This window comes from Parambassis ranga, chromosome 14, assembly GCF_900634625.1.
Source record: "Parambassis ranga chromosome 14, fParRan2.1, whole genome shotgun sequence".
NCBI lineage: Eukaryota > Metazoa > Chordata > Actinopteri > Ambassidae > Parambassis > Parambassis ranga.
In genome coordinates, this window is record NC_041034.1 from 4,371,463 (window position 1) to 4,392,414 (window position 20,952).

Here is a 20,952-nt window from a genome sequence, read left to right on the forward strand (position 1 = left end):
GTTAAAGTGTGTCACCTTATCAGGAAATATATGTAACGTTACTACTACTGGACACAGAAGTATTTAATTTACTTCACGGGAGGAGTTACTTACTCCTAGTAGTGACTGCGCACGTTAGCTTGTTTGCTACAATGCTAACAATTGAAGGAGTGGCTTTATTTCCTGGTAGGTTGTGTTTCATAAACATACCCCCAAAAAAGAAAAACGCTAATTTGGCGGACTGTTGTTTTAAATGTAATTACCCAAAACAGTGAACGACTTTATCTGTACACTGTCTGAATTAACTACGTGCCTAGAAGACAACTGAACAGTCAATAGAAAGACTCTCAGGTGTATTACAGGTAAGCTAGCTAGTTTTGCTATTGGGCTGCATCTAACAATGCTAATAGCGCTGAGTCAGACTAGTGATGGGAAATATACAGAGCTCAGTGTTGTCAATGAAACAATATTTGTGAAAACAAGCGCTCGACAGTTAGTATTTCCCCCCCAATCATTATTTTATCACTTTGTGTTTTAAATAAAGCTTTATGTAGCTGTCGGAGACTCGGAACCGACGTTTGGGCTGTGTCGGAAGTAGCCCGGTCAGCTATGAATGAGCACCCGACATGTGCGTGTCGTGACTCGTGTGTTTCGTTTTTGTTGAACAGAGAGCTACAGAACAAAGAATCACACCTCACTGAGAGAGAATGTCATTAATGTTTGTTATCATCTTTCTCTTTTTAAGTCTCATACTGAGTGAATGTGCTGTCTGTTTTACATATGGACACATGGAACCGCATGGTTGTGATTTAATGACACGTGTCAGTTTTTTTCTCTCTATGAAACATGCTGAACTATAATAAAACTCTTAAGTACTGTCAGACCTGGCTGGATGGCATTAAGGAGCCATACAACGACTATACATTATTTACAATATTACATTATTAATTATTAATTGTAACCGGAAGGTTACTGGACAACCCTGCTATACTTGGGCAAGACACTTTACCTGCATAGCCTCCAGTGTACTCACTGGTGTATGGCACTCTTTGCTGGGCTGCCTTAAGCAATTTCCCCATTGTGGGACTAATACAGGTTTCAAATTTTATTTATTAAAATATAGATATTACTGTTTTCTATTGGTCATTGATAAACTTTTGTTTTTCTTTTTGCTACAGAAAAATGATACAGTTATCACTTTTCGTCCACAAGGTAAGGAACATTCGAGGCATTTCATGCAGCAATGTCATAAATATTTACTCAACAATTTGATCACATATTTACTCACTAACAGTGATTGCACCTCCATCAGCTGACATCTAACCTAGACTCTAACTAAAGCTTTTAAATTACACCTTCAACAGGCACATTGACTCTTAAATTAGTGATTTCTGAGCCTGGATTTACTTACAGTGGCTTGCAAAAGTATTCATACCCCTTGAACTTTTCCACATTTTCTCACATTATGCAAAAGTATTCAGCCCCCCTGAGGCAATACGTTGTGGAACCCCCTTTTGCTGCAATTATAGCTGCAAGTCTTTTGGGGTATGTCTCAGTTTTCAGATCTTGCCACAGATTCTCGATTGTATTTAGGTCTGGACTTTGACTGGGTCATTCTAACACATTAATATGTTTCATTTTAAACCATTCCACTGTAGCTTTGGCTTTATGTTTAGGGTTGTTGTCCTGTTGGAAGGTGAATCTCCGCCCCAGTATCAAGTGTTTTGCAGACTCCAACAGGTTTTCCTCCAAGATTGCCCTGTATTTGGCTCCATCCATCTTCCCATCAACTCTGACCTGCTTCCCTGTCCCTGCTGAAGAGAAGCAGCCCCAGAGCACGATGCTGCCACCACCATGTTTGACAGTGGGTATGGTGTGTTCAGAGTGATGTGCAGTGTTAGGTTTCCGCCACATATAGCGTTTTGCATTTAGGCCAAAAAGTTCAATTTTGGTCTCATCTGACCAGAGTGCCTTCTTCCACATGATTGCTAGGTCACTCACATGGCTTCTGGCAAACTGCAAACAGGACTTCTTGTGGTTTTCTTTAACAATGGCTTTCTTAATGCCACTCTTCAATTAAGTCCAGATTTGTGCAGTGCATGACTGATAGTTGTCCCATGGCCAGATTCCCCCACCTTAGCTGTAGATCTCTGCAATTCATCCACAGTCACTATGGGCCTCTTGGCTGCGTCTCTGATTAGTGCTCTCCTTGTTTGGCCTGTTAGTTTAGGTGGATGACCATGTCTCAGTAGGTTTACAGTTGTGCCATACTCCTTCCATTCGCCGATGATGGACTGAACAGTGGTCTGTGAGATGTTCAAAGCTTGGGAAATCTTTGTATAGCCTAACCCTGCTTTAAATATCACCACAACTTTATTCCTGACCTGTCTGCTGTGTTCCTTGCACTTCATGATGCTGTTTGCGCCCCAGTATTCTCTCAACAAACCACAGAGGCCGTCACAGAACAGCTGTATTTGGACTGAGATTAAATTACACACAGGTTGACTGTATCTAGTCATTAGGTCAACATTCGATCAGTCAGAAATCATCAGGCAACTTCTGAAGGCAATTGGATGCATTCAGAGAAAAGGGGGCTGAATACTTTTGCACACTGCACCTTTCAGTTTTTTATTTGTAAAAAAAAAAAATTAACTCATGTTTAACTTTCTTTCTACGTCACAACTGTATGCCACTTTGTGTTGGTCTTTCACATAACATTCCAATAAAATATATTTATTTTTGTGGGAATAATGTGAGAAAATGTGGAAAAGTTCAAGGGGTATGAATACTTTTGCAAGCCACTGTACAGGCATCCCAGATTAGAGTGTAGAAAGTAATGTTGTGCCCTACTTTGCTTGGATGACTTGGACAGTGTGATTTAATTTTACAATACAGGGCTCTAGACTAACTTTTTGCACTGGTGTGCCTAACTTTTTTTCTTGTGCACCGGCACAAAATGTAGGTGCACCGCATCACACTTAATCCATATATTTTTGTACGCATCAGTACATTTTGTACATATGAACGGGCTTAATAATCACATATCATCCTAAAATGAATTTGGACCTTGTGTAATGAACACAATACTTTTTAAATGGGCGTTTGTCATGTAACCATGTACTGTAACTCCTTAAAACGAGTGAATCAGCCTTCATGAATGCAACCACACAGGTCAAATAATACTGTCCGTCAGACCTGTTCTGTCTGTTATAATGCTACGAGCACGTCACGCCCCCTCCCTGAACATTACCGGCTCGTTATCATCACTCATTCAGGTCAACAGCACATTAGCAAAACCTGCATAGTAGCAACAAATCTTCCTCCGCCGCTACATGTTCACCTAAACTGAAGTTTCTGCTGTTCAGCAGCGAAATGTGTCTGTGTGTTCACGCGGTGCAATGAGAGGGCCGTATGAGGAGTTATACACACAAAAGTCCGGGCCGAAACAAACTTGTTCTTGTTCTCGTCACCTCGGGTAACGTGGAGTATAGAAAAAGCTTTAGCACACAGCATCAGCTCTGCACAGCTTATGTCCACGTTCTTCTTCTTCTGGATTTCCTGCGGTCTCGGCTGACTACAGCAGACACGTTTTCAAAAATACACACACGGGGTTCCCATCCTTCACTGTCTCTGATTGGTTTAGACCACGATATGAGCCTGATGTGTGTCTGTTGTTCAGAGTAATTTGGCTCATTAGATTATGATCAGTCAAAACAAGAGTAATGTCAGTTTGGTAACCTTTTTATTTATAATTTTATGTGGAAAAAGTATAGTTCAGTTTTCTTAAATATATAAATGAAACGGTGAGTCCTTCATATGGAGCATTTCTTGTAAGCTGTTTTTTTTTTAATGCCTGTTCTTTTGTTGTTTATAGAGTCAGTTTTTGAACGATGGAGTCAGATCCCACTTGAAATCAAAAAGGAGGCTGGACAGCGGATGAAAATCTGTGTCTTTTGGCTTCCTATTCTATTGCAGCGGGACGAGTCCAGCAATGCTGTTTGCTGGGCTGCAGAAATAGGTCTAATCAGCTCAAAGTAAGCATTGCTAGCAGCCAACAATTTCCTTCCTGACTGTTTCAGGATGCTAATAAGTTTGTCATTGTCTCTTTGTAGGAACACAGAGGACCTACGTCTGAAGCACCTGCGCAAGATTGAGACAGTGGAGACAATCCTCAGAGCCTTGGAGCAAGGATCTGTAAGTTAACTGAGCCAGAGACTAAAGTTAGTGCCACCATCTCTGCCCATGAGCACAACTAGTGCAGCTCCAATAATTGTCTTAGATGCTGTGTGTGTGGATTTTGAGTTGAGTTGAGAAGGGCCAAAACAATGCTACCACATAAACATGTTCACAAGGAAATCAGGAATATTTGAAGATGGCAAATCAATAAAGAATATAGATAAGGGCAAAATGTGTGAGTTTCTGCTGATGAACATTTGTTTACCATCATTTTAGAACATTGTTTTTGGTTTAAAATGCTGCTTTGTTCTCTGTTCTAGTTGAAAAAGGACCAAAGCAAACATGTTAAACTAGGTAAGTGTTTTTTTTTTTCTCAGGGTAGAAAATATAAATTTGAACACATCTGTGTGTGTGTGTAAGGATCAGGGTTGTTGAATTGAACTTGTGGGTGTTGCAGCATCGCACCGTTGAGGTTTTGGATGATGCCTTACGCTGGTTGGAGCAAACGGGAGAACCTGACGTACGCACTCGCCTGATGGATCTCGGCCACGGACACACCTGCTTCACAGCTCTTCACTTTATCTTCACAGAGTGTAGGTTACAGTCATGCTCAGCGCTCTGCTTTCATCCACTCACTCTTCTCGTCATTCATGTGAAGCTATTGATTCTTGTTTTGTTTAGTTGCCAAGTATGTTCAAGACATGGGAGGACGCCATGAAAAGACCATGAAGTCACTGATGGCTAAACCTGGAAGTTATTCTATAGAATAAATAATATAATATTATATTTATATAATAATATAAAGAAAGCCTAGAGAAGGTTCAGCCTCTTCCTCATGAGCAAGAGGAACAGTTAACTCTGCTCAAGGACAGTAACGAAGAGCTCTCTTTAAAGGTTTCTGAACAGCAGAACCCCATCAACTCCCTGCCGGCTGAAAACACTCTCCATGAACATGTGAAGGAGAGCGAAGCCAGGCTCAGACAGAAGGAGGTCCAAAAGGAGGAGGACGCAACATCTGAACTCCTCACAAAGGGGTCCTCTAGGAAGGAGCTGAAAAAGGCTAAGAGGCTGCAGAAACAACAGAGAAAGCAGGAGAATAGAAAGAAAGAATAGGAACTCCTCACACTCCTGTTCTATAAAAAAACCATCGTGGCTGCAGAGACGAGAAGAGTATGATGAACCAGACCTGCAGTATAAAACAAAGAAGAACAAAGTGAATAAGAGGGTAAAAATTAAATTATAAATTAGGGTTCAGGACATAGAGGCCATTATAACAACACAACAACACTCTAAATGATGGAGCTGAAGCCATATGTCCAGCAGTGACCTGAGAGTGACATCATTCAGGTAATAAAAATATGAATCACTGACAGTTTACTTGCTGTTTCTCCTGCACGACGATGATCCTAAACGTCCTACCTCTGTACATAGAACTGCACATTTTGCTTATTTTATTTTTCCTATTGCTTATTCATATTTTTATTTATTCTTATGCTTAAGTCTACTGTTTCTTTTTTATCTTAATTTAGTTGTGTATAAAGTCATATGAAGGGAACTCGCAAAGTAAGAACTTCATTGCTCAGTGTAACTGTAAAGTGCTGTGCATTTGACAATAAACTTCTTGAATCTTGAATCCTCAGTCCGAAACATTTACACAATCGCCAACATGATGTGTAACTAAGATCGTGCAGTAATGTGACTTTCACACCGAGGCCTGTCCTGGTGAAAAGCGCCATGTTAGCTCATTTAATGGAGGAGCTGAAGAAGACTGGACTCCAAGCTGCTCCTGCTGATCATTTATGTTAGGAATAAAACCCAAAATATCAGCTGTTGATCACTCAAGTGCTTTTATTCCTGCAGGAAGGAGCAGTCACATACACAGACAGTTGCCTCTGTAGGAGTGCTCAAGGTCTTTTCAGAGCAGCTCCCTTCTTATACCCTCTGTTATCTAACAGACACAGCTTCTCAGAATACACACATCTTAGAATAGGCACAAGCACAATCATATATGACAGTAACATATCATGTATGAGATCATAGGTGTAACATCACATATATTTCCATAGTAAGACATATGGATAGACTGTCTCCACAAAGTCCAGCAGGCCATGCTGCTGACACAGGTTATGTTGTTTCCAGAATTCATCCAACAACTGCTATGCTGGACCTGAAGAACCCTATGTAAGAAACAAAGATATGAAAAGGGGAAGAAGAAGAAACAGGGGCCTGTGCTTCCATTCACATTAAGGGCGGAATAAACAGAAACACTTTCAGTTTCCTTTCCTGAAGATGACACCAAAAACTAAACAAATAAAAAATTTGAAATAAAATCTAATACATTTAAAATAAATACTGGAACATTCACACAACACAAGATTCCATCCAGACTTACTGCACAACAGTGAGTGAAGATGGATTGCTTCATTTGGCCATCACTAGTCCTGGCTATAATCGAGGAGCGTCAAATTAATCATTACAAAACTGTTTTGATATTTTCCAGAATCACCTGTTGTATGTCCTTACGAACCAAACGTTTGGTAATACAGTAAAATGACGTGTTAAAAGTTTCACCAAGGCATCAGAAAAGGAAACATATTCATCCAAACACCTTTTTTTACAGTCTGTGTAACAGCTGTTGAGACATCAGAAACAATCAAGACGCTTTATTGTCATAGAACAACGAAATTTGGTCCGACAGCTCAGAAAAGGCAATATATACAAAAAGACATTAAATACAACAAAAAAAACACACACAATAATACTCAAAACAGAGCTACTCCGCAGTATAATGACATGGTCAAGTCCAGCACGATGTTATAAAGTGCAGCGTAGTGCATACAAGCATATAGACTTTAATGTGTGTCGATACAAATGTCCTTGGGATGCTGTGGACAGGTAATACAATGGCATTGTTTGCACACAAATGGCACAACCATGTTGACTGTTAGCTAGCTAGCAGCTAGCTAGTTGTTAAACTCACAAATCTGAATGCCGTGAATATAGTGAAATGTCTCGTGTGTTATGTTACCGTACTAAAGTCACGTAGTAACCTGCCTGTTTATCTGATGGTTAATGTCCTCTCTATGTGTCAGGCAGGGTTACAGAGCAGTTACTGAAAGCTCAGTTTACTCCCTCAACACTAGGCTTGTGCAAAATCGTATCGTGTGCAATTAATCGTCAGAAAAACTGTAATCGATTAATATTTGCCACTTATCGATTACGGCGATTAGTGCCTCGTCATGATGACGCATTTTTGTGTGCGGCGTAGTCTCACCATCACCCGCGCACATGTGAGCCCACAATAACAATAAAAAGACAGTGGTGTTCAGTTAAATAATGCGGAGCAGCACGTTTCTAACATAAGTTCAACGTCTGTCACCATAAGCCCGAGCACGAAGAAAGCGCAACGAGGACACAACACTACACTACAGCTGTATATAGTGCCGCGACATGCATTAGGTGACGCGTGTAGCGTTGGTTGTTGCTATAGTAACTGAATTTTTGCTCGTATCAAATGAATAAACTCCGATCTTTATTTACGGACTCCATAGCAACATAGGAAACATTACAACAGCGAAGTCTCCTCCAGCAGATATTGGAAAGAATTCCACTCAGCCGAGAATCCGCGATACGTTTAGTCATTGTGCTCCTTACGACCAAACGAAGCGCTGGAAGAACGTAACGTAGGTTGATTTGCACAGACACACATTTAAATGTGAAATTGTCCGGTTTGTTTGTTTGTTTGTTTTTTCTGCTGCTGTTCTACAGTCTGAGTGAAAACATGCACTAGTGTGGGACATATTCCAGTCACAGGTTCATTTGCGCAGACACATTTTTTAACTTGAAATAATCACTGATGTGACTTTTCTGAACTTTGTTTGTCTATTTGTCTGTTTAATTTTAATGTTGACATGCTTTGTGACCTTAAGATAAAAACATTTAAAGGACAAAGTTACTTTAAATGTTTGCTTCATTATTATTTTGAAGCAGTTTATGCCTCAATATTATCAATACATATTTCCATGGCTGGTTGGTGCCTACTCACCAGCTTAGCCTGTTGTGAATGAAGTAGTTAACTTGACTGATGATTTGTCGGTATCATGCTAGAACACTGTGCCAATTTAGAGTCAAAAACATGTAAGTGCAACTGTCATCAATTAATCGTCAAATTAATCGTTATCGGCTAAATGCCACAATTAATTGTGATTAATTTTTTTGCCAATATCGCCCAACCCTACTCAACACACAGGGCAGCTGCTCACCTTCCACTCTGAGAACAGCTGCTGCTTCTCTCCCTGTCTTTTCCTTTCTGATGTTGTCTGTATAAAAGCATGTTCTATCATATAAAAAGCCGTTTCCCTACTTTTCAAACGGAATCTCCTCGTACATGGCTGTGCCTGTGTTTCTCTGCCGGTAGCGATGTTAAATCAGCGTGAGTTCAGTCTGACAGCGTTTTATTTTGAAAATCCACCGGAAACGCTTTTATTCTGGTGCCTGACTTCCTGTCTGCTCGATGTAGTTGGTGCAGACAGAAAAAAAGGTTCGATCACCACAATCAAAACATACACTTATAAATATAAATAGCGTTACTCCTCCGCTTTGCTAGCCTCAGCTAAGAAGCTAACGCGAACGATGGCTAATGCTAATAGCAGCTACGCTAGCTTACGCAAATAACATCAAAGGCTCCAACAGATGCGTGGTAGAAGGGGGCGTTTTCCTGGTTACCACAGCGCTGCAGTACCGTTACTATAGTAACAGACCTAACAAAGCCAGTGGGTTTTTCGAGCGAGCGTAAAACACCGTAAAGAGAACCGTCGGCGCTGGTCGAAGCTGGAGGAGGTAACGTAAGTCCAGCTCATGCTAAAGCCTTACTGTTTGTCACATGGCCCCAGGTGAGGTTAGGCTGATGTTAAATCAACTTAGAAAAGTTGGGAGGTAGCTACTGTTTACTTTCAGTTACAGTAGACGGTATTATTTGTCTGAAGACATGTTGTTGCCTTTTCTGCTGCCTCCCCACACACAATGGACATGAGGAGATTCCTAACAAAGACACGGAGAGTTAGAGTTGTTTTCAGCATTAACCCATGTTGTAATAAGGGCCAGGTTAGCTCCTGTTAGCCTGCTAGCTTCAGCCTCGCCTAGCCAGTGCACATAGCCACCTGCTCCTATTCTTATCAGCAAGAATAAAACACATGTGATGGACCGTCAGGACACAGTGGAGCATTATATGAACAGGGACACACTGATGTAGCAGATGAGGCAGCGCATCATTATAAACACATCCACAAGGTTTGTTGTGAATTGAGCAGTTTTATAAGCAAATAAAAATAAAGACATGCATCTTTTTGTAAGTTAGTATTTTTAGTGGTTCAGTATTATCTGCATTAAGCAGTTTGGTTCATTTTTCTATGGGATTTGCCAGTTTTTTGTCTCTGTAAATGAGAGAAGGCCTCAGATATGGAGGCTGTTAGTGTAGTAGCACCAGTATGTTTGACAAAACTGTTGTTTCACTTGGAATTAGTTAGTTTGATTGCTGCAAAGCAATCAAACTATTGTTATTCTACGTCTTTATTAGTTTGATTGCCATGGCAATCAAACTCTTGTTATTCTACGTCTTTATTAGTTTGATTGCCGTTGCTAGGCAATCAAACTCTTGTTCTTCTACGTCTTTATTAGTTTGATTGCCGTTGCTAGGCAATCAAACAATCAAACACTTTGTTAGCTAACAAAGCCCCGTTACTATGGTAACGGTGCTAACAAAGCCAGTGGCTTTCTTCGGGCGAGCGTGGTCAAAGCTGGAGGAAGTAACGTTATTGTAAGTGTCCAACTCATGCTAAAGCCTTACTGTTTTCAGTGTTTCTGTATTATCTGCATTAAGCAGAGTTTGGTTCGTGGCCCAACAACTTTTTGAAACTCAGATGATGAGAGGACCACTGTGTTCAAACAAAATATACTGATGTTATTTCATTGATGATATATATATTTTAAAGCTCACTTATATTGGTTGTTAATTGAAAAGTAATGCACAATCTCTCCATCTCCATCTATATTTGAGGTTAGTACTGAGAGTGAGCCAGAGGCAGGGCCATCACGTAGGTCCAGTGAAGGAAGTTCTATTGCTAAGGTGAGTGATGACGGGAAAACTATCAGGTGAACAATTTTTTGTCTCTGTAAATGAGAGAAGGCGGCAGATATGGAGGTTTTGTATAATCTGTTAGTGTAGTAGCACCAGTATGGTTGACAAAACTGTTGTCTCACTTGGAATTAGTTTCTGTATGTCACCGTGTTTTAAAGGTAGGGTAGGAGATTTCATTCTGATGCACTTTTTGTTAAATTAGTGTAACTTCTCTTTACAATCCGATAGCAACCGATTAGTTCGGCAATTTAGCTTTAAAACGAAGAATATTGATCATCTGTGGAAGCTATAAAACACTAAAAACATCAGCCAATCTTACAAGGCGCACCTGCGCGTATAGTTGGCTGGTTCTCACTCTCTTCCTGCTCTGCGCGCACCAGAGACATAATGTAAAACCAAAAACAGAGAAGCAGAGCTGCCATATTTTCTAACTCGCCGCCATCTCCACATCTTCGACATCCCAGACATAAAAATCGTACCAGATGTAGAGCAACTTCTTGGGATTCTGACGGTGTTCTTATTTTTTGTCTAAAGTCTTCGGTTTGGAGAATATGAGACGTTGTTCGGAGGGTGGTTTTACATAGGAAATGCATTAGGAGGGGGGAAAGAGAGAGCTGCAGTTAGGGGCAGCTGATAAACATTCCGGTTGCCATGGATGCAGGCAGGCAGGCAGGGCCGTTACCATGGTGACAGACTGACACACTAGAAGCATACAAAGCAGCCATATTTGTAGTCTTTATCAGACTTTAAGCATTATATCTGTCATATTGATGATCCTTCAGCTGTATACTACTTTTCCACATTCAAATCACACAGCCTGAGCTTCTTATAGTCTTATGGTATTATTCCACCCTCAGACCTTTCATATGGTATATTCACAGGCTATTCTTTAAGGTCGTGACTTCATACTGTTCTTGTCTTCAGCTGTTTCTCTTTCATATCTTCATAATATTAAAACATTTTCTACTTTTCCAGATAAGAGCTTCATCTTTGTAAATTCTTAACTGTGTTTCAGCAAATTAAGTTCAGATTGCAGATTCTCCAGCAATTTAGAGCAATCCTTCACATCAGTGTTCAAAGCAATGCTTCAGCTGCGGCAATCAAACTTGCATTTTCTTCAGGAAATGCTTTTCTAGTTTCTGTTTGTCACCGAGTTTTTGTTGAATCTGTCTCTGAAATAGTCATTAAGTGTTTACTTCTGTAGGTAAAATAGTTTAACACTGTTAAAATCACTGTTAAAATCCACAGGAAATCGCAACTACTTCATATTATTATATTTCATAATATACTTATGTACTTTTTTTCACCACCCACCCACAGAAGGTCCCCCCCCCCACATTTTTAATGCTTCCTACGCCACTGGAAGGACCGAGACTTGCAGTCACAGACAAAAGGCTTGAGAGCATGCAGCAGTTCGTTAAAGACGTCAGAGAGATGAAGCTCCTGGAAGAAAAACTCTGCGAGCCTCAGATGTCCAAGAAGGAGCAAAAAAATGCAGAAAAGAAGTTGCAGAAAGAACGTGAGGAGAGGGAGAAACAGGAGAAGAAGGATCGCAAGAAGAGGGAGAAACAAGAGAAGAAGGATCGTAAGGAGAGGGAGAAACAGGAAAAGAAAGAACGTAAGGAAAGGGAGAAACAGGAGAAGAAGGATCGCAAGGAGAGGGAGAAAGTGGAAAAGAAGCAACGTAAGGAGGCAGCAAAAAATCCTTCCAGATATGAGGAGCTGGTCTCTAACCTTTGCTCAGTCCAAAGCCAGCTAGAAACTGAGAAGCAGACTGTCCTGGAAAGAGACGGTCTGATCCACAAGCTGGCAGAAGAGAAGTGTTCCCTGCAAGAGGAGCTGGACCAGGCCAACCAGACTGTCCTGGAAAGAGACGGTCTGATCCACAAGCTGGCAGAAGAGAAGTGTTCCCTGCAAGAGGAGCTGGACCAGGCCAACCAGACTGTCCTGGAAAGAGACGGTCTGATCCACAAGCTGGCGGAAGAGAAGTGTTCCCTGCAAGAGGAGCTGGACCAGGCCAACCAGACTGTCCTGGAAAGAGACGGTCTGATCCACAAGCTGGCGGAAGAGAAGTGTTCCCTGCTAGAGGAGCTGGAACAGTCCATCGCTGAAACTGAAGACGTCAGCAAGGAACTGGACCAACGCACTAAAAAATGTGTGGAGTCATTAAATATGCTATGCATTCTGCAAGCTGACCTGGACAAGGCCCACCAGACTGTCCTGGAAAGAGACGGTCTGATCCACAAGCTGGCGGAAGAGAAGTGTTCCCTGCAAGAGGAGCTGGACCAGGCCAACCAGACTGTCCTGGAAAGAGACGGTCTGATCCACAAGCTGGCGGAAGAGAAGTGTTCCCTGCAAGAGGAGCTGGACCAGGCCAACCAGACTGTCCTGGAAAGAGACGGTCTGATCCACAAGCTGGCAGAAGAGAAGTGTTCCCTGCAAGAGGAGCTGGACCAGGCCAACCAGACTGTCCTGGAAAGAGACGGTCTGATCCACAAGCTGGCGGAAGAGAAGTGTTCCCTGCAAGAGGAGCTGGACCAGGCCAACCAGACTGTCCTGGAAAGAGACAGTCTGATCCAAAAACTGGCAGAGGAGAAGTCTTCCTTAGAAGAGCAACTTCAAAAGGAGAGAGAAGACCTTCAGAACAGGCTTTCAGAGAGGGAAGCAGACATCATCTGTCTGCAGCAGTCTCTGGAACTCCAGCAGAAACAGACTGAAACATTAACACAACAGTTTCAGGCACAGTTGGACCAGGCCACCTCTGCAACCATGACCGAAGATGTCAGAAAGGCTGCTTTGCGGCAACTGGACCTATGCTTTGACAGATGTGAAGAGCTGGAAAATGGGATTTGGACACTGCAAAGCGACCTGGACCAGGCCAACCAGACTGTCCTGGAAAGAGACAGTCTGATCCAAAAACTGGCAGAGGAGAAGTCTTCCTTAGAAGAGCAACTTCAAAAGGAGAGAGAAGACCTTCAGAACAAGCTTTCAGAGAGGGAAGCAGACATCATCTGTCTGCAGCAGTCTCTGGAACTCCAGCAGAAACAGACTGAAACATTAACACAACAGTTTCAGGCACAGTTGGACCAGGCCACCTCTGCAACCATGACCGAAGATGTCAGAAAGGCTGCTTTGCGGCAACTGGACCTATGCTTTGACAGATGTGAAGAGCTGGAAAATGGGATTTGGACACTGCAAAGCGACCTGGACCAGGCCAACCAGACTGTCCTGGAAAGAGACAGTCTGATCCAAAAACTGGCAGAGGAGAAGTCTTCCTTAGAAGAGCACCTGGACCAGGCCAACCAGACTGTCCTGGAAAGAGATGGTCTGATCCAAAAACTGGCGGAAGAGAAGTGTTTCTTAGAGGAGGAGCTGAAAAGGAGGCTGCAGAAAGAAAAGAGAGAACAGGAGGAGGCAGCTGAGGCGGATAAGAGAGGACGGGAGGAAACACAGAAACTTCAAAACTTCAGTAAATTCTCAGATTTAAGTCCACCTCCAAGAAGAAGCCCTCTTGTCTCTCTCTCACACACACACTTTAAAAAAATAAAAAATAGCCTATAAGTGTCATTTTGTTAAATATTTAATAAGATATAACAATATAAATAATAACAGGTGGTGGTTCTGGTGTATTTACCATATGAGTGGTTCAAGTGCAGAACCTAATTAATGCTGACTGTGGTGTTAGGTAGAGATGGGGACTCGCAGTTTATTCATTAGGACTCGGGTCACACTTAATTTGACGCTCCTCGATTATAGCCAGGACTAGTGATGGCCAAATGAAGCAATCCATCTTCACTCACTGTTCTGCAGTAAGTCTGGATGGAATCTTGTGTTGTGTGAAATTCTTCTATGATGTCAAAACATTTGGAACACTTGATTTTTCATGCTATTGAGTATAAATTCCTAAATATAGCTTACAGAGATATAATCTCCTTTTAGATATAGATAAGAAACTTTATCAGTATATTCAAAAATTGAGCTAAAAAAATTGTAAAAAAAGATTGTATTGATTTTGTCACAGCAGACAGAAGATTTTGTTAATATTTATCCTAGGCTGAGGGGCAGATGAGCACAGACAGGCATGCTCTGAATAGAACGGAGTATTGACCCATCCAAAGTGTGAGAGACCGCAGCGTTATAATTAATATGATCAATTATTATGCAGCCACTGTGGAAAAAAAACAGCAAAGCAGTCATAGCAACTAAAATCATTTGTTCATGTCCTTCAAAACAAACTTGCATAAAACAGGAAGGCCCTATTTTCATAAACAATGAACGATGTAAAAGACTATTCAGCCTGTTTATGTCCACAGCTGCAGTGAAACAGGCTGCAAACAGAACATGTAGACTCAAACTACAGGACATCTGAGGTTTGTGCATAAACCTTGTTTCATTAAACAAAGAGGTCATGCATTTGTATTCCTGTTCATGCTCTCTATGGTGGACTGGTCACGTTGATAACATCCTCCTGAATGGGCCGAATAAACACACAGAGATAACACAGATAACACTCAGCACACACTGGTTAAACTGACAGTTGCAGCCATGATCCCGATGGGCCACGGTTTGTGTCTTCCTTCTCCAGCCACCGTCCACCAGCTGTTCTCTGTGGCACGAGATGCCAGCATCATCCCTGATATCTCCTTGGATCCCGTCCTCACAACCTTCCTGTCACTGGACTCCTCAGCAGCACTGCAGCATCGATATGGTTTCCTGCAGCGGGGTATGAGCAGAGAGCAGCAAGCGGCGTTCAGACAGAGCCTGATCGGAGAGCTGGGGGGCAGCAGGGTCACCTATGGAGGAGTAGGGGTCATTGCTCTGGCTCTGTCCATGCTTTTTGACCAGGTTGCCCAACATGTAGGCAAAGCTGTTCAGTTTTGTGTGTTTTTTGTAGAAAAAAAAATCAAAAATTGTTATCTTATCAGGTCCGAGTGCAAGGATCATCCACAGAGGGCCATCTATCAACGCAGGGACCCCAGGCCATGATGATTTTTGGCATCAGTACCTCTTCAAGAATTGGCCAGCTAATTAACAGCTACCTCCGCCTCATTCTTGGCATCGCCAACAACCAGGAGACAATGGCCGAAACCACGGAGCTCTACGACAGTTTGCTGAAACTTGAACTGCTTGATCATTATGAGAGGATGATTAACAAGAAGAGAATGAGCTCAGTGTCCATGCAGCAGTGGTTGGCAGGAGAAGCTTTTCACCTGCACCTGAGACTGCACCAGGTAAGGACGGGCAGGCGAAAACTCCAGATGAAACATGTCAATGACCATATGGTGCAGTATCCACATGCTTTTTTGTGCCTTAAACTGTTGCCTACATTACCCACAATGCAACTTAACTAGTAAGAGCTCTGTTATGTCTGACAAGGTGCTAAAAAACAGACAAGCTCAGATATACTTTTGTTCTTCTTCCAACAGGTCCGTCTGAACTCTGTGCCTTTGGGATCTGCTAAATCACTGCGTTTTTCTTATAAGACAGGACTGAATCACCTGATTCAGGGCTACGCAGCTTATCTGCGCAGAAACATCCAGGAGACTGCAGCTCCAGGCCCACATCACACTGCAATCAATGCAGCCAGTGGTCCAAAAGAAACCAGTGCAACCAATACAACATGCTCCAGCAGTGTCCTTTTTAATATTAGTTTGGTCAGTCCAAGTGTCTCGGCTGATATATTCAATGACTCTACCACACCCAATTCAACTGCTGGAAGCTGTAAAACTCATGGCTCCACAGAGGACGTTGGACTCAACGAAGACAGGAAGGGAAACAATGACACCACTGTAGGTATGATAAATAAAAACACACTCAATATTTCTGCTGGGCACAGCAGGAAGGAGGAAGAACACATGTTAGTCATCGAGCCTTGGAGAAACGTCAGTCACAACGTGCAGCACCATCCCTGTGAGTCTTCGGCCATTCAGCAAGCTCTGGTGACCCGCATTATCAACGCTCAGGACCTGGAGCGGAACAGAAACTTTTTCATTTACCGAGAGAAAGCCTTCCAGAACCTCCTCAGACAGAGGGAGGACTTTGAGCTGAGGTCAAATTAGATCATACATCACAGGCAGATCATATTCATTGATCATGCACTTGTTGAATTAATGTAGATGAAGTATGGATGTCCTCAGATGTCACCTGGAGTCAGGTGAACCATCTCCAGCTTAACACCTCAAAGACTAAGGAGCTGGTCATCGACTTCAGGAAGTCCAGCCCACAGCCACGTCCAGTGACCGTCAGGGACGACGAGGTGGAGATTGTAGGCAACTACAAGTACCTCGGGTTGTGGCTGGACAACAAGCTGGACTGGACATGCTGTACAGATCACCTGTACAAGAAGGGCCAGAGCCGACTGTACTTCCTGCGAAGACTGGGAGCCTTCAACATCTGCAGGAAACTCCTGTGGATGTTCTACCAGTCTGTGGTGGCCAGTACACTTTTTTATGCTGTTGTCTGTTGGGGGGGTAACATAAACAAAAGGTGTGCTAACAGGCTGGACAGACTTATCAGGCGGGCCGGCTCTGTGGTCGGCATGAAGCTGGACTCCCTGGTGACAGTGGCAGAGAGGAGAACCCTAAGAAAACTCCTGGCTATTGTAGACGATGCCAGTCATCCTCTGCACACTGTCATCAGCGCTCAGAGGAGCCAGAACAGTCACAGGCTGCTCCTCCCCAAGAGCAGGACCAACAGACTCAGAGACTCCTTTGTCCCCCGATCCATCAAACTCTACAACTCTGCTTTTGGCAGGAGGGGGAGAAGGAAGGGAGGAGCACAGCCCGCCTGATACAACACACGTGCAATAATTTACATGTGCAATAATCCTGTACCATTTATGCTGCTGTGCAATGTTTGTTTACATTTACTGCACTATAATACATTACCATTTATGCTGCTGTGCAAATTTTTTGTACACAATTCCTTTACATTACTGCACTATATCACATGACAATCTATGCTGGTGTGCAATGTTTGTAAATAATTCCTCTTATCCTTTATTTTTTACTGCACTATATTCTATTTTATTCTATTTTATCTTATTCTATTTAACTCTTGCTCTGACTGTTGGTGTTGTAGTGCTGCTGGTACCCAAATTTCCCCGAGGGACCTTCCCAAAGGGATTAATAAAGTATATTCTATTCTATTCTATTCTAAAAGAAAACAAACTGTTTTGACATTTCATTTATTTGTAGTATTACATGTGAAACTGATGCAAAGTAAAATAAAACATTACGGGTGTTCTCAGATTCTGTAAACAAATATCTAACAGTCTGCATCTAATGTATTGAATAAATCAAATTAAAAACAGCATTGTGTATCTGTAGAGGGCGCCATCACCCACCTCTCCTCACCGGAAGCCAGCAGAGGAGAAGAAGAAGAATCTCTCCTCCCGCCCCTTCAAACGTTGTTGTTGGATTGCTGCTGCGCTGCATGCGCGAGAAGTGCTTCACTTCCGCACACTAATATGAACAGTATATACGAAGACCACAGCTAAAGACCACAGCTATCCGGAGGTATGTGATTTTATTGTATAACTTTTATCAAACGCTGTTTCTACTTCAGCTAGCTAAACTGCTCTCCGGGCTTAGCTCGCGGTTAGCTGCGTGCGGTGAAACAGGGGAAAGTGTTGGAAGGTTGCTGAACAACAGTTAAAGTGTGTCACCTTATCAGGAAATATATGTAACGTTACTACTACTGGACACAGAAGTATTTAATTTACTTCACGGGAGGAGTTACTTACTTCTAGTAGTGACTGCGCACGTTAGCTTGTTTGCTACAATGCTAACAATCGAAGGAGTGGCTTTATTTCCTGGTAGGTTGTGTTTCATAAACATACCCCCAAAAAAGAAAAACGCTAATTTGGCGGACTGTTGTTTTAAATGTAATTACCCAAAACAGTGAACGACTTTATCTGTACACTGTCTGAATTAACTACGTGCCTAGAAGACAACTGAACAGTCAATAGAAAGACTCTCAGGTGTATTACAGGTAAGCTAGCTAGTTTTGCTATTGGGCTGCATCTAACAATGCTAATAGCGCTGAGTCAGACTAGTGATGGGAAATATACAGAGCTCAGTGTTGTCAATGAAACAATATTTTTGAAAACAAGCGCTCGACAGTTAGTATTTTCCCCCCCAATCATTATTTTATCACTTTGTGTTTTAAATAAAGCTTTATGTAGCTGTCGGAGACTCGGAACCGACGTTTGGGCTGTGTCGGAAGTAGCCCGGTCAGCTATGAATGAGCACCCGACATGTGCGTGTCGTGACTCGTGTGTTTCGTTTTTGTTGAACAGAGAGCTACAGAACAAAGAATCACACCTCACTGAGAGAGAATGTCATTAATGTTTGTTATCATCTTTCTCTTTTTAAGTCTCATACTGAGTGAATGTGCTGTCTGTTTTACATATGGACACATGGAACCGCATGGTTGTGATTTAATGACACGTGTCAGTTTTTTTCTCTCTATGAAACATGCTGAACTATAATAAAACTCTTAAGTACTGTCAGACCTGGCTGGATGGCATTAAGGAGCCATACAACGACTATACATTATTTACAATATTACATTATTAATTATTAATTGTAACCGGAAGGTTACTGGACAACCCTGCTATACTTGGGCAAGACACTTTACCTGCATAGCCTCCAGTGTACTCACTGGTGTATGGCACTCTTTGCTGGGCTGCCTTAAGCAATTTCCCCATTGTGGGACTAATACAGGTTTCAAATTTTATTTATTAAAATATAGATATTACTGTTTTCTATTGGTCATTGATAAACTTTTGTTTTTGTTTTTGCTACAGAAAAATGATACAGTTATCACTTTTCGTCCACAAGGTAAGGAACATTCGAGGCATTTCATGCAGCAATGTCATAAATATTTACTCAACAATTTGATCACATATTTACTCACTAACAGTGATTGCACCTCCATCAGCTGACATCTAACCTAGACTCTAACTAAAGCTTTTAAATTACACCTTCAACAGGCACATTGACTCTTAAATTAGTGATTTCTGAGCCTGGATTTACTTACAGTGGCTTGCAAAAGTATTCATACCCCTTGAACTTTTCCACATTTTCTCACATTATGCAAAAGTATTCAGCCCCCCTGAGGCAATACGTTGTGGAACCCCCTTTTGCTGCAATTATAGCTGCAAGTCTTTTGGGGTATGTCTCAGTTTTCAGATCTTGCCACAGATTCTCGATTGTATTTAGGTCTGGACTTTGACTGGGTCATTCTAACACATTAATATGTTTCATTTTAAACCATTCCACTGTAGCTTTGGCTTTATGTTTAGGGTTGTTGTCCTGTTGGAAGGTGAATCTCCGCCCCAGTATCAAGTGTTTTGCAGACTCCAACAGGTTTTCCTCCAAGATTGCCCTGTATTTGGCTCCATCCATCTTCCCATCAACTCTGACCTGCTTCCCTGTCCCTGCTGAAGAGAAGCAGCCCCAGAGCACGATGCTGCCACCACCATGTTTGACAGTGGGTATGGTGTGTTCAGAGTGATGTGCAGTGTTAGGTTTCCGCCACATATAGCGTTTTGCATTTAGGCCAAAAAGTTCAATTTTGGTCTCATCTGACCAGAGTGCCTTCTTCCACATGATTGCTAGGTCACTCACATGGCTTCTGGCAAACTGCAAACAGGACTTCTTGTGGTTTTCTTTAACAATGGCTTTCTTAATGCCACTCTTCAATTAAGTCCAGATTTGTGCAGTGCATGACTGATGGTTGTCCCATGGACAGATTCCCCCACCTTAGCTGTAGATCTCTGCAATTCATCCACAGTCACTATGGGCCTCTTGGCTGCGTCTCTGATCAGTGCTCTCCTTGTTTGGCCTGTTAGTTTAGGTGGATGACCATGTCTCAGTAGGTTTACAGTTGTGCCATACTCCTTCCATTCGCCGATGATGGACTGAACAGTGGTCTGTGAGATGTTCAAAGCTTGGGAAATCTTTGTATAGCCTAACCCTGCTTTAAATATCACCACAACTTTATTCCTGACCTGTCTGCTGTGTTCCTTGCACTTCATGATGCTGTTTGTGCCCCAGTATTCTCTAAACAAACCACAGAGGCCGTCACAGAACAGCTGTATTTGGACTGAGATTAAATTACACACAGGTTGACTGTATCTAGTCATTAGGTCAACATTCGATCAGTCAGAAATCATCAGGCAACTTCTGAAGGCAATTGGATGCATTCAGAGAAAAGGGGGCTGAATACTTTTGCACACTGCACCTTTCAGTTTTTTATTTGTAAAAAAAAAAAATTAACTCATGTTTAACTTTCTTTCTACGTCACAACTGTATGCCACTTTGTGTTGGTCTTTCACATAACATTCCAATAAAATATATTTATTTTTGTGGGAATAATGTGAGAAAATGTGGAAAAGTTCAAGGGGTATGAATACTTTTGCAAGCCACTGTACAGGCATCCCAGATTAGAGTGTAGAAAGTAATGTTGTGCCCTACTTTGCTTGGATGACTTGGACAGTGTGATTTAATTTTACAATACAGGGCTCTAGACTAACTTTTTGCACTGGTTGCACTGGTGTGCCTAACTTTTTTTCTTGTGCACCGGCACAAAATGTAGGTGCACCGCATCACACTTAATCCATATATTTTTGTACGCATCAGTACATTTTGTACATA

At 42.1% G+C, this 20,952-nt stretch overlaps 2 protein-coding genes across 4 annotated transcripts in view; both read left to right on the forward strand.

Moving 5' to 3' along the window:
- The window catches only part of LOC114446461 (protein MNN4-like), a 33,526-nt gene extending 18,888 nt beyond the window's left edge, over window positions 1-14,638 (forward strand). Inside the window, exons 2-4 of the mRNA XM_028422106.1 lie at window positions 10,216-10,279; window positions 11,612-12,180; window positions 14,605-14,638. Coding sequence (XP_028277907.1) covers window positions 11,636-12,180; window positions 14,605-14,638 — 579 coding nt within the window. The 5' untranslated portion in view covers window positions 10,216-10,279; window positions 11,612-11,635. The remainder of the gene's footprint in view (window positions 1-10,215; window positions 10,280-11,611; window positions 12,181-14,604) is intronic.
- On the forward strand, window positions 8,961-16,549 carry LOC114446125 (uncharacterized). Of its 3 annotated transcripts, XM_028421577.1 has the most exons (4): window positions 8,961-8,999; window positions 14,877-15,148; window positions 15,217-15,522; window positions 15,718-16,549. In XM_028421577.1, the coding sequence occupies exons 2-4, from the start codon at window positions 15,017-15,019 to the stop codon at window positions 16,348-16,350; spliced, it is 1,071 nt and encodes a 356-aa protein (XP_028277378.1). In that variant the 5' UTR covers window positions 8,961-8,999; window positions 14,877-15,016; the 3' UTR covers window positions 16,351-16,549. The 3 variants fall into 3 exon arrangements, with proteins under 3 accessions (XP_028277378.1, XP_028277376.1, XP_028277377.1); XM_028421575.1 differs by lacking the exon at window positions 8,961-8,999 and having other exon boundaries at window positions 14,500-15,148; XM_028421576.1 differs by lacking the exon at window positions 8,961-8,999 and having other exon boundaries at window positions 14,500-15,136.
- Window positions 16,550-20,952: the final 4,403 nt, after the last annotated feature.